The sequence below is a fragment of the Aquarana catesbeiana genome, unplaced genomic scaffold, assembly GCF_042186555.1.
Source record: "Aquarana catesbeiana isolate 2022-GZ unplaced genomic scaffold, ASM4218655v1 unanchor237, whole genome shotgun sequence".
Lineage (NCBI taxonomy): Eukaryota > Metazoa > Chordata > Amphibia > Anura > Ranidae > Aquarana > Aquarana catesbeiana.
In genome coordinates, this window is record NW_027362665.1 from 2,269,396 (window position 1) to 2,282,949 (window position 13,554).

A 13,554-nucleotide genomic window follows, 5' to 3' on the forward strand; every position below is an offset into this window, starting at 1 on the left:
TAGTTGGCCGATTATTGTTTCGATTAATCGACTAATTGGATAAAAACCTCAAAAAAAGGTTGGTGTATAATTTAGTTAATATTCTTGAATATCTATATACAGCGGTGAATATAAATATCCAGATATATAGTTGGATATTTAATCCACTCTGAGAATAACAGACAGATCGATGTATTATTAGAGGGAGAATCTGCTACATATCAGAATCAGAGATCAACATTATTAAAATGTAAAAAAGAGGTAAAACGCTGTTTTGCAGATGATCAGACAGGAGTGTAATATAATATGATGGATGACAGACTCCCTTGTCATAGACAGGTATGTGGGTACAAGCTCCCTGCACCTGATGTCACTTATGCTGGACGTACACAAACTCATTTTTCTTTCAAAAAAACATTCATCCAATTTTCTAAGCATTGGTGGGGTCAAATCGGCGTTCATTTTTCATCACAGTGACGGGAAAATTCAAAGGAGAAGAACAGAAAACTTTTCTCCATCAAACAAATTTTCAAATAGTGTATATGGTTTGTGGTCAGAAGTTACATTAATTTTATGATTGAATGTTAAAAGCAATTGGAATTTTCTAATTACACTCGTCCATTCATCGAATGTTCAAATAATTTTCATACAAATATTTGTGTGAATATTCTCGTCCAAAAATTGATCCGTGTATGGCCAGCATAGGACATTTAGTAGCAGCAGCATGATTTTGTTTAATCATCTGATATGATGGGGTTAAAAAAAATAGTCCTTTATAGTACAAAAACAGCAAATAATCACTACTATAAGGGATTCATTTATACTGTGAAATAGTAAAAGTAATATATCTTATACCATATATATAATAATAAATACACCCAGAAGTAGGATATATGGGGATTTTACCTGGGAGTCACACATGATGATATATGGAGGTTAGAGGGGGAGGGGGGACTTTTATATTAAAGTAATACTGAAAGCTGAGACTTTTTGTTCATGGATATAATAATTTTATATATAATGCACAATACTAGTAAACTTTTACTTTATGTAATAGTAATGCTTTCTATCACCTCCAGTCTATCAGCCTCCACCTTCTCTGGGGTCAGATGCTGATCTTCCTGCACAGAGCCCTTAAAGTCATTGTAAATGTTGGATTTCTTTTTTAAACAAACTTATCATACTTACCTCTCGGGATGCACAGAAATTTCGGCTGCCAAAAAAAAACTGCCGAAAATTGTGTTTTCGGCACATTACCCAAAGAAAAATATTGCCGATAATGGAGTGGTAAACGGGGCCACCCATTGCGGGGGTGTCATCCTGGCCCCAGTCCTCCCCTCCCTCCTCCCCTCCCTCCCACAGAGCGGATCTGAATTGCCCGGGTACTGGTGAGGCTGCATGACGGGCACTGGTGAGGTTGCATTGATCTCCTGCATCATATCTGCAGTCTCTGACCATCTCCTGTATCATGTCTGCAGTCTCTGACCATCTCCTGTATCATGTCTACAGTCTCTGACCATCTCCTGTATCATGTTTGCATATATATCTTATATATATTATCAGAATGATGTAATGTACAACATAAACTACAAAGTGCAGGAGGGTCAGGAGTATGTAATGTACAATATATAGTGTAAGAGTCGGGACTAATAATATTGGTATTTAGTAATCAGTGGAAGATTAAATGTTTACATGAGACAAGTTGCAGAGGTCCAACACCGCTGCCTCCCATCTCCTGAGACTGCACTCAGTGACTTGGGTCTGAGACTATACAGACATATCCCTCCACCCGGCACAGCCAGCAAATAACAGAGCAAGTAATCCTGGGGGAAATTGTTCTGTCAGACATCTTGTCATACCGGGGCATGGGGTAGAAGACCATTGGCTTGCCAGCTGAACCCCAGAATCTCAGGACAGGGAACACAGCTCAGGAAAGTGACCAGGGGATTACAGGCTGATATCACCCAGTCCCCATCCTACTCTAGACCAATCAGTGAGCATTATGGGTGGAGGAATGTATTTAGTGTTAATGACCCACCTGTGCTGATCTCTGTAGGAGTGTCCTCCTCTATAAATGTCCCCGTTATTCCATCCTCCTCCATAGACTGCTGATCATCCCTCACATACCTCTCTTCTTCTTCTGCTTTAACCTCAAATTCTATATCAATTGGATCTCCACTCTAAATCAAGAAAATGACAGAGAATATCATCTAAAAAATCACATCACATAAAAAATTCTTTACTGAAGGCAAATCCACTATGCACTACAAGTGCACATGGAAGTGCAGTCGCTGAAGATCTGAGGGGAAGCTCTGCTGATTTATATCATTCAATCATATGCAAGCAAAAATGCTGTTTTTTTATTTTCCTTCTATGTTCCCCTCAGATCTACAGCGACTGAACCTCCAAGTGCACAGTGGATTTGCCTTTTGTAAATAAACCCCCCTGTCTCCTCAAGTCCATGTTCTAGATGATCCATCCCACCAACCTTTTAACAGTGAGGGATGGTGTAATCTTTCTGTGTGGAATCCCGGGAATACAGAGGACGGGGACATCTCTCTGGTGGGTTCCTGGTATTAGGTGGCTCCATCACTCCATACTCTTCATCCTCCTCTTTATACTCTTCTTTAACATCAATATTATCATCCCCGAGGTTTCCACTCTGAATATATAATAAAACATTCATTGTAACAAACATGCTGTGTAAAAATCAGAACTACCAATAATTGTCAATCATCTACCTGATGATAGTAAGGTATGGTGTGATCTTCCTGTGTGGAATCCCTGGAATACAGAGGACGGGGACATCTCTCTGGTGGGTTCCCATTACTGGATCCATCTGTAGGAAACACACACACTGACTGAATACATTGTTTCTATGTGTTTATCAGATGATGGGGGATCTAGGTGGACCCTCCGTACTGCTCTCTCCTTTACAATAAAGTCTCCTCTTACCCGGTGATGTGAGGGGCGGCTGATTGTCCATCATGACGTCCTTGTAGAGATCCTTGTGTCCTTCTAAATACTCCCACTCCTCCATGGAGAAATAGACAGTGACATCCTGACACCTTATAGGAACCTGACACACACAATGATACAGTCACCATCCAGACACATCCCTTGTCTGTTACTGGACAATGTCCCAGAATTCCCAGCACCGCTTACCTCTCTTGTCAGCAGCTCCATCTTCTTGGTGACTTCTAGAATCTTCTCCATGTTGTGTCTCTCAGGTTTTAGGGAGTCACATGGAGGCACTGTGATGGTCATATGATCACCTGACTTCACAAGAGGAAATCTCTGTATTGAGGAACCAATAGGAATATCATGTTAGAATCCCAGAATCCTCCTCACCTCTCCGGTCAGGTCTGTGTTTTATTACTAGAGATAAGTGTGATGTCATGTGACCTCCCAGAATCCTCCTCACCTCTCCGGTCAGGTCTGTGTTTTATTAATAGAGATAAGAGTGATGTCATGTGACCTTCCAGAATCCTCCTCACCTCTCCGGTCAGGTCTGTGTTTTATTAATAGAGATAAGAGTGATGTCATGTGACCTCCCAGAATCCTCCTCACTTCTCCGGTCAAGTCTGTTTTTTATTAATAGAGATAAGAGTGATGTCATGTGACCTCCCAGAATCCTCCTCACCGCTCCGGTAAGGTCTGTGTTTTATTAATAGAGATAAGAGTGATGTCATGTGACCTCCCAGAATCCTCCTCACCTCTCCAGTCAGGTCTGTGTTTTATTAATAGAGATAAGAGTGATGTGTCATGTGACCTTCCAGAATCCTCCTCACCTCTCCGGTGAGCAGGTAGATGATCTCCAGGGTGAGGTTTAGTATCTTCTCAGTCATGTGACTCCGGTTCTCCTCCATCCTCATTGGTGCCGTCATTTGATCTATACAGGTTTCTTTGTAGATGGATAACTTTGGGAAATTAAAGTAAGAATTATTTGGATGGTATTGGTCACATAATAATAGAATATGATGTAAACAGAGAGGGCGCCTCTCCTAACCTGGTGACATCCGATGTGTTTGGATTGGAAAACACCAATCATTGTCCAGGAGGGCTATTGGCAGAAGTAGAGGTTAAAATGCGCTCCTACCCCCCACCTAGATTCCATTTATAGCCCAGAATTACATCTTCTATATCATCATATATCACTAAATTCATACAAAACTTTATTTGTAATCATAAATAACTGGTAGAATTATATAAAAATGTATAAAAAAGATGAATCAAAAGCAAACAGCTCAATATGAATATTCAGTCCAGCCGGAACAATTGTATTCAGCTGAAAAATGCATTTTGATTCCCATCTGGATGTCTTTTTGATAAAATTGTCCCCTCCCCCACTCCAGGTTCACCATCTCATCCCCCCAAAATCCAGCCCCTTTCAGTGTCTCTGGAGGGGGCGCTGATCATTCCCGTGTAAAATCTTACAGAAATCTTCTCTAATCCCAACCTTTAATTATCATTTCATTCCCCCCACATACAATGTCTGGAACCGACATTTACTGACATCAATAACTCCCCTCGTGGTACAGACTAAGGATGAGCTCCGGCGTGTTCACACAGCCCACGTGCAGAGCACGCCAGGAAGTCGGCACTGTGATGCGCTAATCACAGGCAGTGAGACGTTGTCCTGATGTGCGGCTGCAGAGATCAGGAAATGTCTCACTGCCTGTGATTAGCGCTCCGCAGTGCCGACTTCCTGGCGGGCTCTGCACGTGGGCTGTGCGAACTCGCCGGAACGCATCCTTAGTACAGACCATAAATTCCCTCATTGTAATATACGGGGTTATTCTACATTTCCACACTATATATGTGTGTAACATCATCTTCTGGAGATAAAAGACATCACAGTGACTATGGAGGAAGAGGACGGACATGACGGGGGGGTTACTGGGTGTAAATAGAAAATAAGATCTTATTACCTCCTCTGTTGCTTCTTTATTCCAGTAACGTCTCCTATTTCCTATCGCATGGAACTTCCTGTATGTACCTGACATCACTTCCTATCTGTACCTGACATCACTTCCTGCCTGTATTCCATAGAAACGTCCTGTCTGGATATGAGTGAGATCACCACCTTGTGGAGTTTAGAGGAACTGCAGCCCCAAGAAATGTCTCATAGTAACCATTCCTTTAACCACCTCAATATTGGACACTTTCAACCCCCTTTCATGCGACACTGTACCCATATAACAGTTTTATCATTTTTTTCACACCAATAGAGATTTCTTTTGGTGGTATTTAATCACCGCTGGGTTGTTTATTTTTTTGAGCTACAAATGAAAAAAGACTGAACATTTTTCTTAGTTTCTGTTATACATTTTTTTTTATATATAAATTTGATTAAAATTTGCAAATTACAAAATACAGAGGTGACAAGACACCTCAACAGACAGAGGATAGCAGATAGCAGATACAAGGAATGAGAATATATTTGAAAACCACAACTGATTGAGGCAACAACCGATAGGAAAGTAGGGTATCAAACGTTGCTAAGATCAAGGAGACGTGGATTAATGGGAACAGAGGAAGGGTGACAGACCTCACATAGGGTCCAGAAAGGTGCCCTAAAAGCAGTGCATCTCCTGACCCTAAGATAAGGCTAGTGGTTGGAATGAAGAATATAGCTAGATCTAGCTACTAGAACTCTCAGAACGTTGCAGGACTTGATCTTGATCATAACAAAATGAAGTGAATAAAGCCAGCACTTCTGAGTCGGAAAAGGTGGAATCGATAAATATTTGCCATCTGGAAGTAAAACTTATTGCACATTTCCAGGTCAAGCTTTTCATGCTAGAACAAGGTTTTTAATTCCTTTTTTTTTTAGAATGACCCTTCGTGCCACTAGCAGGCCAATTGTGATCCCTTGTCAGTGAGCGATTCTCTGCTGTGATGATGGCGGCTTGTGTGTACGAGAGCTATCATACCCAAAAAGGAATAAAAAGGGGTCATTCGGGATATACCGTTGGGTGACTCTGTAGATGAAGGTAATCACCTGGTTCCAAAAGTTAGAGAGAGGTGGGAAGAGCCAAAAAGGGTGTGAGCAATTTAACTGGAAAGACTTTGCTCCAGTTAGCTGCCGATGAACGACCGAAAGGGGACATAAACTTAAGGTGGTTGTGAAGCCACTTAGTAAATTACATGCAATCCCCTCTGTTAGAAAGAGTCCTATGCTGCAGTATAAGTGCTTTGTAGGAAAAATGCCCATTTCTACCTGAATTCACAGCACTACTCAGAGCTCGCGGGACTCCTCGCTGATCCCTCTCCCGATCTGACAGCTAGAGTGGGAGGGGCCGAGAATCCCCAGCTGACTTCAGTGGTGAGGAAAGGAGGAGAGAGCCAAGATGTCAGCCGGGGAGGACAGGAGAAGCGAGGAGTCATCTGAGTGCCTAGCGGCGCTGTGAATTCAGGTAGAAATGGGCAAATGTTTTACAAAGCACAGACACTGCAGCATAGGATGCTTTCTAACAGAGGGGATTGCATGTCATTTACACTGTAATTTCAGCTGAAGGAGGGGGGAGGGGCACTGTTACTAGCTGACAGACAGGGAGGGGAGGGGGTGAGGATGGGGGAGAGCAGAAAGGAGAGCTGCGGATGAAGGTGGCACATAAACTGACCTCGGTGACAGGGCTCAGCAGCCATGATAAACTGTGGTAAGTTTACAGGGGGAGGGCAGAAGCAGGCAGGATAAGCCAGGTATTTCAGGTGATACAGGGTGCCAAATAATATGCTTTCATAATACAGGATCCAATTTTTTATTTTTTTTTAGGGTTACAAACGCTTTAAGGTTGAGAGGATAGTAAACGTCCAAGTGGAGATAAAACGGTCTTCCAATGACAAATTAAATTTTTTAGTCTGGTCTAGGCAGCATGATGTTGCATATCTGATGCATTCCCAGTGATGAAATAGGTGGTGGGTGGGCAATGAAAGTCTTTTGCCAGAGTTTGGAAGGAGTGTGGGTTGCCAGATTCCATATCAAATAAGGAAGAAACCAATGTTAATCCTGATTCCATGTCGTGAAGGCCCATGTTGCATACCTGCAGGGAACATCGGGTTATCCTGTATGGGCAAATACCTTGAAATGATTGGAGAAAGGTCCAGTTTCTTTTGAACTTCTTGCCACACTATATTGGTGTCCCTTAGAATCACATTGTATTGAAATACAAAAGGTAGTTGTTTCCATTTGCAATATAGTAGACCTCCTGGGGAGTAAGAAAGTGCCATTTCTGACTCCAGTGACCTATTTGTGTAGCGGGATGAGGGAAAAACCCAATCTAGTAGCCGGGCCAGATTATACACCCTAACATTTAAAGTTTGTATCCCCTTTACTCCTAGGGAGATAACGTTTGGATAATGCTATGCAAGGATTTTTTTTCTGCCACAGGAACGAGGACAGGGCCCTATTCAACAAATAAACATCCTTGTGTTTTAAAAAAAAGGGGGCAAGTTTGAAGTGGATAAAGTAAGCTGGCAAAACTCGTCATTTTGAATAAAAGACATCTCCCAGGAGTGAAATGGGTAAATCCACCCAAGTCTCCAATGCTGAAACAATCTACTAAATCAGGGATGGAAACTTCAAAGAGTAAATAGAGGCAGGCAGTCTTCCTATCTTTACACCTAAATTTGTGATAAAGCTCTTCGTAATGGCTGAAGGGGTTGTTTGATACCGAGGACGTGAGAAAGGAGAATATCTATTTTATCATAGTTAATTTGAAGACTGGAACATAAACAGAATTCATCAAAAATAATGTCAACAGATGGATTTGAGAAAATTAGGACATTGTCAGAAAAAAAAGCTGCACGTGCCTCCACCCTACCCACTGGGACCCCATGCAAGGGAGCCACCTCCAACAGGTATCGGGACAAGGGTCCCAGTACTATGTTAAACAAGAGGGGGCAATAAATGACAACTATGTCAAGTTCCTTTAACTAATCGGATATCACTGAAGATCAGGGCCGCCATCACCACTCTAACCACCGGAGAACCATACATACTATGAATGAAATGTAAGAAGGTAGAAAAGTCAATTTTGTCTAGGACAACGGAGAGCCATTACAGACTGACATTATGGAAAGCTTCCTCCGCATATAGAGTGATGATCGCATAATCCCGCAAAGGATGGGACTTGGAGCATTCCAAGATCATGAGGACCTTACATTTATTGATTGAGGCTGTCCGGCCTTTGATAAAACCCAATTGCACGGGGTGAATCAAAGTTGGTAAAATTTCAGCCAAGCAGGTGGTCACAATCTTGGAAGGTATTTTCATATCTAAGTTTAATAAAGAGATAGGTTGATAGGACCCAGGTTCTAAGGGATCTTTGCCTTTCTTAGCTAATAGTTTAATATACGCCTGATTGCCAGTTGGCAAATAGGTGCCGTCTGACCAAATCTTATTATATATGTCTGCCAAAGCTGGATGAATAATGTCTTTAAACCATTTAAATAATTCCCCAGTGAACCCGTCAGGGCCAGGGGCTTTATTGTTTGGTAAATGCTGTATAAATTCCTTATTTCATCAGAGGGGATGGTAGGGTTGCCCCCTCATCTCTTTAAACCTGAACACATATGAATTAAACGGGTTCTGAGACTAATTTAATGCAGATAAGGCACCAAGTGAGTTTAATTACCACCTTAATCAGCCACAGAATCCATGTAATTCATATGTGTTCAGTTTTGAAGGTATGAGGTGACAACCCTAGGAGATGGGCATATTTAAAGTAATTGAAAAGTCTTATTTTTTTTTCTCTAAAAATACCAAACATGTTATACTTACCTGCTCTGTAATGGTTTTGCACAGGACAGACCAGATCCTCCTCTTCTTGGGTCCCACATTGGCTCTCCCACCTGTAGAATGCCCCCACAGCAAGTACCTTGCTATGGGGGCACCCGAGCTGAGTCACAACTCTGTGGGTCCAATCAGACACGGAGCCCCCATTCAGCCCCCCCCTCTCCTGATTGGCTAACTGACTTGGATTGACAGCAGCGGAAGCCAATGGTGCTGCTGCTGTGTCTCAGCCAATCAGGAGGAGAGTCCTGGAAGGCTGAGGCACTCGTGGACATCGCTGAAAAGAGATGGGGGCTCAGGTAAGTATGAGGGGGGCTGAGGGGGGGCTGCTGCACACAGAAGGCTTTTTATCTTAATGCATCTTCTGCCTTTACAACTCCTTTAAGAGCGCTAGTCGGGAGGACGCTATGGTAGGGAGCCTTCCTATCTGTACATGACATCACTTCCTATCTGTAGCTGACATCACTTCCTGTCTTCCATAAAGACCTCTGGGTAGAAGTGAGATCACCACTTTGTGGAGATCAGATGAACTGCAGTGCTGAGAAATGTCTGGTAGTGTGAACACGGCCTTGTGCTGTGTGTGTATGTACTGTATATCCTTATAGATGGGTCATCTCCACTCCCACCAAGGGAGATAGAAATATATTACTATAAGTGTGAAGCCCTGGGCTGACGCTGCCCTAAAACTAAAAACTAGTGAAATAACAAATAAGCTGCTGACATCAAAGAGTCCAGTACAGAAACACCAAATAAAGTGCAAATATCAAACAAAAGATGCAGCGGTAATTAAATCATACATATCTGAATATAAATATACATAAAAAATTGGTGAGAAAATACCAAAGTGAAAAAAAGAAAAAAGTGAAAAAAAAAAAAACTAAAGCAAGGTTCCATCAAAGAAAAAAGTCCATAGATTCTTAAAAAACAGTGTCCAACTAGATGAGCAAAATTAATTGCAGAAAGAAGAAGTCTTCAAAACAAACAACGTTCATCCAGATCACCACCCAAAGTGTATGGATAACCTGCTTACCAGAAAGCGATGACCACCACAGTAGTCTCGCCCAGCCTTAGAGAAGTATGGTATCCCTCAAACCCCTGTGGAAAATCCAAGACTCTCGCTGCTGCTATAAGTAAACAGAAACACAAAGCGAAAAGGACTTCCATTGTGTAGTACGTTGATAATAAAATTTAATAAAACATAAGTATTGCACTTACAAGAAAGGAGTCATCTATCAGCAAACAGGCAGTGTGGATACAATAAGCCGGAGTTGCGATACAACCATCGGTCTTCCTCTACATCCTATGTTGCACGCCCATCCCCCGTCTCGGAAGGAACAAACGTGATGACGTCACCGTCGGAGGCTCCACCCAATGGCCATGCCTTCTTCCACCTACACGTGATGGTGAGGGCGCCCCCTTAGTAGTGCTTTCCCACTCACCAGAGCAATATGACTCCCAGCTTTTCATCTACCAGAGTCACCAACATCCTTCACACTCTCCTCACCTCCGATGGCAAAGGAACTGGATCCTCCTCGCTCACTCCTGCAAGTCTGCTGCGCTTTCTGTCAGTCTCCTTCCCAGACTTGGCTTCCTCCTCCGACCGCTGTTCCAGCATTAGCTCCGCCTCTTCATACACACTCAGAGCTCCGCCTCTTCATACACACTCAGAGCTCCGCCTCTTCATACACACTCAGAGCTCAGCCTCTTCATACACACTCAGAGCTCCGCCTCTTCATACACACTCAGAGCTCCGCCTCTTCATACACACCCAGAGCTCCGCCTCTTCATACACACTCAGAGATCCTCCTCTTCATACACACTCAGAGCTCCGCCTCTTCATACACACTCAAAGCTCCGCCTCTTCATACACACTCAGAGCTCCGCCTCTTCATACACACTCAGAGCTCAGCCTCTTCATACACACTCAGAGCTCAGCCTCTTCATACACACTCAGAGCTCCGCCTCTTCATACACACTCAGAGCTCCGCCTCTTCATATACACTCAGAGCTTCGCCTCTTCATACAAACTCAGAGATCCTCCTCTTCATACACACTCAGAGCTCCGCCTCTTCATACACACTCAGAGCTCCGCCTCTTCATACACACTCAGAGCTCCGCCTCTTCATACACACTCAGAGCTCCGCCTCTTCATACACACTCAGAGCTCCGCCTCTTCATACACACTCAGAGTTCCGCCTCTTCATACACACTCAGAGTTCCGCCTCTTCATACACACTCAGAGCTCCGCCTCTTCATACACACTCAGAGCTCCGCCTCTTCATACACACTCAGAGCTCCGCCTCTTCATACACTCAGAGCTCCGCCTCTTCATACACACTCAGAGCTCCGCCTCTTCATACACACTCAGAGCTCCGCCTCTTCATACACACTCAGAGCTCTGCCTCTTCATACACACTCAGGGCTCCTCCTCTTCATACACACTCAGGGCTCCGCCTCTTCATACACACTCAGAGCTCTGCCTCTTCATACACACTCAGGGCTCCGCCTCTTCATACACACTCAGAGCTCCGCCTTTTCATACACACTCAGAGCTCTGCCTCTTCATACACACTCAGGGCTCCGCCTCTTCATACACACTCAGAGCTCCGCCTCTTCATACACACTCAGGGCTCCGCCTCTTCATACACACTCAGGGCTCCGCCTCTTCATACACACTCAGGGCTCCGCCTCTTCATACACACTCAGGGCTCCGCCTCTTCATACACACTCAGAGCTCCGCCTCTTCATACACACTCAGGGCTCCGCCTCTTCATACACACTCAGGGCTCCGCCTCTTCATACACACTCAGGGCTCCGCCTCTTCATACACACTCAGAGCTCCGCCTTTTCATACACACTCAGAGCTCCGCCTTTTCATACACACCCAGAGCTCCGCCTTTTCATACACACTCAGAGCTCCACCTTTTCATACACACTCAGGGCTCCGCCTCTTCTTACACACTCAGGGCTCCGCCCCTTCATACACACTCAGAGCTCCACCTTTTCATACACACTCAGAGCTCAGCCTCTTCATACACACTCAGAGCTCCACCTCTTCATACACACCCAGAGCTCCGCCTTTTTATACACACTCAGAGCTCCACCTCTTCATACACACTCAGAGCTCCGCCTCTTCATACACACTCAGAGCTCCACCTCTTCATACACACCCAGAGCTCCGCCTTTTTATACACACTCAGAGCTCCACCTTTTCATACACACTCAGAGCTCAGCCTCTTCATACACAATCAGAGCTCCGCCCCTTCATACACACTCAGAGCTCTGCCTCTTCATACACACTCAGGGCTCCTCCTCTTCATACACACTCAGGGCTCCGCCTCTTCATACACACTCAGAGCTCTGCCTCTTCATACACACTCAGGGCTCCGCCTCTTCATACACACTCAGAGCTCCGCCTTTTCATACACACTCAGAGCTCTGCCTCTTCATACACACTCAGGGCTCCGCCTCTTCATACACACTCAGAGCTCCGCCTCTTCATACACACTCAGGGCTCCGCCTCTTCATACACACTCAGGGCTCCGCCTCTTCATACACACTCAGGGCTCCGCCTCTTCATACACACTCAGAGCTCCGCCTCTTCATACACACTCAGGGCTCCGCCTCTTCATACACACTCAGGGCTCCGCCTCTTCATACACACTCAGGGCTCCGCCTCTTCATACACACTCAGAGCTCCGCCTTTTCATACACACTCAGAGCTCCGCCTTTTCATACACACCCAGAGCTCCGCCTTTTCATACACACTCAGAGCTCAGCCTCTTCATACACACTCAGAGCTCCACCTCTTCATACACACCCAGAGCTCCGCCTTTTTATACACACTCAGAGCTCCACCTTTTCATACACATTCAGAGCTCAGCCTCTTCATACACAATCAGAGCTCCGCCCCTTCATACACACAGAGCTCCGCCTCTTCATACACACTCAGGGCTCCGCCTCTTCATACACACTCAGAGCTCCGCCTTTTCATACACACCCAGAGCTCCGCCTTTTCATACACACTCAGGGCTCCGCCTCTTCATTAGGGATGAGCCGAACACCCCCCTGTTCGGTTCGCACCAGAACATGCGAACAGGAAAAAAATTCGTTCGAACACGCGAACACCGTTAAAGTCTATGGGACACGAACATGAATAATCAAAAGTGCTAATTTTAAAGGCTAATATGCAAGTTATTGTCAATAAAAGTGTTTGGGGACCTGGGTCCTGCCCCAGGGGACATGGATCAATGCAAAAAAAAGTTTTAAAACCGGCCGTTTTTTCAGGAGCAGTGATTTTAATAATGCTTAAAGTCAAACAATAAAAGTGTAATATCCCTTTAAATTTCATACCTGGGGGGTGTCTATAGTATGCCTGTAAAGGGGCGCATGTTTCCCGTGTTTAGAACAGTCTGACAGCAAAATGACATTTTGAAGGAAAAAACACATTTAAAACTACCCGCGGCTATTGCATTGCCGACAATACACATAGAAGTTCATTGATAAAAACGGCATGGGAATTCCCCACAGGGCAACCCCGAACCAAAATTAAAAAAAAAAAATGATGTGGGGGTCCCCCTAAATTCCATACAAGGCCCTTCAGGTCTGGTATGGATTTTAAGGGAAACCCCGCGCCAAAAAAAAAAAAAAAAAACGGCGTGGGGTCCCCTAAAAATCCATACCAGACCCTTATCCGAGCACGCAACCTGGCAGGCCGCAGGAAAAGAGTTGGGGACGAGAGTGCGGCCCCCCCCCTCCTGAACCGTACCAGGCCACAT

The 13,554-nt window shown here is 44.5% G+C and overlaps 2 protein-coding genes across 2 annotated transcripts in view; one reads left to right on the plus strand and one right to left on the minus strand.

The window, feature by feature from the left end:
* LOC141122057 (uncharacterized) overlaps window positions 1–4,968 on the minus strand; it is a 108,169-nt gene extending 103,201 nt beyond the window's left edge. The window contains 6 exon segments of the mRNA XM_073611853.1: window positions 2,474–2,641; window positions 2,721–2,818; window positions 2,935–3,058; window positions 3,145–3,276; window positions 3,771–3,899; window positions 4,911–4,968. Coding sequence (XP_073467954.1) covers window positions 2,474–2,641; window positions 2,721–2,818; window positions 2,935–3,058; window positions 3,145–3,276; window positions 3,771–3,866 — 618 coding nt within the window. The 5' untranslated portion in view covers window positions 3,867–3,899; window positions 4,911–4,968.
* The window catches only part of LOC141122064 (uncharacterized), a 236,834-nt gene that overhangs the window by 189,625 nt on the left and 33,655 nt on the right, over window positions 1–13,554 (plus strand). The window lies entirely within an intron of this gene.